This window comes from Chrysochloris asiatica, unplaced genomic scaffold, assembly GCF_000296735.1.
Source record: "Chrysochloris asiatica unplaced genomic scaffold, ChrAsi1.0 scaffold00150, whole genome shotgun sequence".
Classification (NCBI taxonomy): Eukaryota; Metazoa; Chordata; class Mammalia; order Afrosoricida; family Chrysochloridae; genus Chrysochloris; species Chrysochloris asiatica.
The window spans coordinates 2,324,465-2,328,161 of record NW_006408668.1 but is presented as its reverse complement, the minus strand read 5'-3'; the positions used below and the strand labels follow the sequence as shown (position 1 = coordinate 2,328,161).

Here is a 3,697-nt window from a genome sequence, read left to right as displayed (position 1 = left end):
AAAGTCAGCCAATCCTTAATAATCTCATACTATACAGTATATGGAAGGAGCTCTGGTAGCGTAGTGGTTACGAATCGGGCTGCGAACCACAAGGTTAGCAGTTCGAAACTACCAGCTGCTCCACGGGAGAAAGATGAGGCTTTCTGCTCCTGTAAAGATTTACAGCCTTGGAAACCCTGTACAGGGTCGCTATGGGTCGGCACCGACTCGACGGCACTCAACAACAACAATAACATCCTAATCTTGTTAGTCATCCCAGTGCTGACCCTTAAAACTATGTTTCTTTCTTGTTCAGTAGAGGCTCCTACAATGCATGATCACACATTGCTTTTGGTCGTCATATATCTTCAATCTGTTTTAAGCTAGACAATTCCTCAGTTTAAAAAAAATTTTTTTTTCTGCTTTTCTTTGACACTGAGCTTTTTAAAGAGTGCAAGCTGTTTGTTTTACATCTTGTCATTCCACTTGTGTTTGTCAGATGTTTCTTCGTTATTAGGCCCAGACTGTGTTTCTGAATGGAACACTATGTAAGTGATTGCATCCTTCTTAGAGTACCCTAGTTTGGAGGCACTTGAAGTCCATTGGATCACAAATTTAAGGTGTTGTCCATTCTCTCCACTCTTTCAGTATTACTTTTCTCTTCATAATTAATGGTTTGTGGGGAATGTCTTGCTTTGAGTGCAGGGAAGAAGCATAGTGTTTTGAAAATGATTTGGAAGTATTTGAAGATGAACTGAATCGCTTTATTTGTGATTGTTTAAGCATTTATGAGAATTCAATCTGCTGTTTTCTTATAGGAATATAAACAGCTGTCTCAGAATACATGTAAACCTGACTGCTTTTAGAAAATATTGGTGTGTTACTTCCAGAAATGCTCTACTGAATTTATCAGATGAGTATATACAAACACTTCACTTTGGAAAAGATGATGGTCTGACATGTCATTTGCATTTCCCGGATAGTTTTGTTTTGGAATTAATAACGTGGTATAAGGTAAAAAAAAAACCTTCTTTTTAACCCTATCCCCCTTACCCCCAATTTCAGTTGTATCTTTTTTTAAGTTTTTATTATGAATTGAGTGATAGTTTACGTGGGAGAACATCAACTGTGCATTCATCCTATAGTATTTTGCTTCATTGCAATGATTACAAGCACTTCCATGCATCATCATTCAACAGCATTTGCTTCCATTCCCTATTTTTTTTAGGTGTACACTGAAGCACTCAGGAATATATAACCATCCAAACAACCAAAGAGTACATCTGCAAGGCTGCCCCTCGGCTGTCAACACACATCCCCTCTCTCTCCCTGAGTCCAGAGTCCCCAGCCTCTCCATCTCTCCACATCAGTCATTGTCTTTGCCTCCATCTCTAGCATCACTGCTTCTCTGGATAAGGTCCCACACTCTGGTCTTCTCCCTTGATGAGCCCAGAGTCCTCTGTTCCTGGACTGCAAGATCCACCACTCCCCTCTTTTTGTTACAAAATGTCTACCTTTACATTTGCAATATTCATAATCAGTCCTGATAGCAATTATTCACTACTGAACCACAAGAGTCTTATCCCCATCTCCTTTCATCAGCTCCATCCAGACAGTTTGGAAACCACTCTGTGAAGACTCTACCTTCCCCTGCACCCTCTGAAACTAGGCTCCCTCTCAAAAGTTTGTAAGCCAGTCACTTCTTGCCTTTGTCGCCCCACATTTTGGATAGCCAATGTCTAAGTTGCCCATCCCTGTCAACCCTGTGTACTGAGGGGGTAAGAATGACACTCGCTGTAAAGATTCATTCCCTCTTTTGAGCTAATACACCCATAAGTATAGGTCAAATTAATCAAATTATATCGGATTACTCTTTTTTGATTCTTCTTTCTTCCTCTAATTGAGTTCTGATCATCCAGCCATTGAAGCCAGGTCAAATGGGTAGTATCGCAAGTGTGGGTGTTCTTGTGCATCTCCCCTCACTTCATATCAGCTGGATGCTTCACTCTCCGGTGTAGGCCTCTGTGGCCATGTCCCTGTCCCTAGGCCCAGGAGTCTTGCCATACTGCTGGCCAACCATGTCTCAACCCAGGTTGACAGGATTCTATTGAACGTGGTCAGACTTAGCTCACAGCTTCATTATTGCTTTTCCCTCACTTCCCCAACATGGTCACCAGCAAGATTACATGCTGCTTGTGTATTCCCCTTGAGTCTCAGTCTTGGAAGAGGGCTCTCTAGTTGCCAGGTTACACACTCCCGATCTCCTTGTGGCATTTAACCCTGCTTAGCTCTCCATCACATGGAGGCTCCCTCTTTTGTTTATGAGAAGTACTCAGTGCTTGTCTGTGTTTACTTTTCTACCTCTTCCTTAGTAATCTTCACTGCATTCTCCTCCTCTATATTTCAGTCTTAGATTTAGGGCTCCTGGTGTGGCTGCAAAGTCACTTTGAAGCACAAGGTTGGCAGTTCAAGCTCACTAGCTGCTCCTTGGAAACCCTAACCAGGGTCGCTATGGGTCAGAACTGACTCAACAGCACTTAACAAGAAAAAATAGCAATGTGATGGCTGGAACTGCAGTTGCTTTGGCAGGGCCAGGCCAAATGATGTCCAGGGTCTTATACAGCCCTTGACCAGATGTTTCCTCCCCCTGACTTTTAGGATAATCACTGGAGTCTTTGTGTGGCATTGTAGAATAGGCAGTGGCTTGCTAAATGCAAGTTCAATGATTCAACCCCACCAGCTGCTCCTAAGAAACCGTATATAGGGTTGCAATGAGTTGGAATCAACTCTATGGTACTAACAACAGCAACAATAGAATAAGCACTTGAAGGCTGACAATTCAAACCATGGGATACAAGTGAGACTGTCTGCTTCTGTAAAGATTTATAGTCTCAGAAACCCTATTTAAGGTTCTTTTGAGTCAGAATTGACTCAAGTACAGTGGGTTTGATTTTTTGGTCTGTGGGGTGTTTACAGAGAAAGTATCTAAGGCTTCTAGAAGTTCATAAGTTCACACTGTAAATCCAAAATGCTCCTTCTGGCATTACTGAGTCACCTAGCAGGATGGACCCATTCATGTTGTTCCAGTGATGGAGAAAGATGCCTAGACTTCAGTGAACTGAAATCGACTCAGTGATGAGAGATCTAAACACTTAGGCAATTGAATTTCTAATTAGGGGTTTACCTGCTTTTTGTATCTATTAGACTGTGAAATTCCTGGGATCTGGGTCTGCATCTTATTCCTACCTAACAAGAGCTCTCACAGTGCAAGCAAAGCACAGGAAATAGAATGGTGAACAAAGTTAATCAGTTGCCATGGACTTGATTCTGAATTTACAGAGTAGAATTGCTCCACAGGGTTTTCATGATGTGACCTTTCAGAAGCAGGCCCTTTTTCTAACAAAGTGCTGGATGGCTTTGAACTGCTGACTCTTCTGTTAGTAGCCACGTGCTTAATGAATGCTCTCAATTAGCCAGGTTGAATAAGTATGGTGAAAGAACACAACCTTGTCGCACACCTTTCCCAATTTTAAAACACTCAGTGTTCCCATGCCCTGTTTGAACAACTGCTTCTTGGTCTAGGTACAGATTCCTCAGAAGTACAATTAAGTGTTCTGGAATACTCATACTTCTCAATGTTGTCCATAGCTTGTCATGATCCTCACAATCGAAAGCCTTCGCACAGTCAATAAAGCATAGGTAAACATCCTTCTGGTAT

The 3,697-nt window shown here is 42.0% G+C and overlaps 1 protein-coding gene across 1 annotated transcript in view; it reads left to right on the top strand.

Moving 5' to 3' along the window:
- The window catches only part of IL1RL2 (interleukin 1 receptor-like 2), a 64,408-nt gene that overhangs the window by 2,900 nt on the left and 57,811 nt on the right, over window positions 1-3,697 (top strand). Inside the window, exon 3 of the mRNA XM_006870764.1 lies at window positions 798-993. Coding sequence (XP_006870826.1) covers window positions 798-993 — 196 coding nt within the window. The remainder of the gene's footprint in view (window positions 1-797; window positions 994-3,697) is intronic.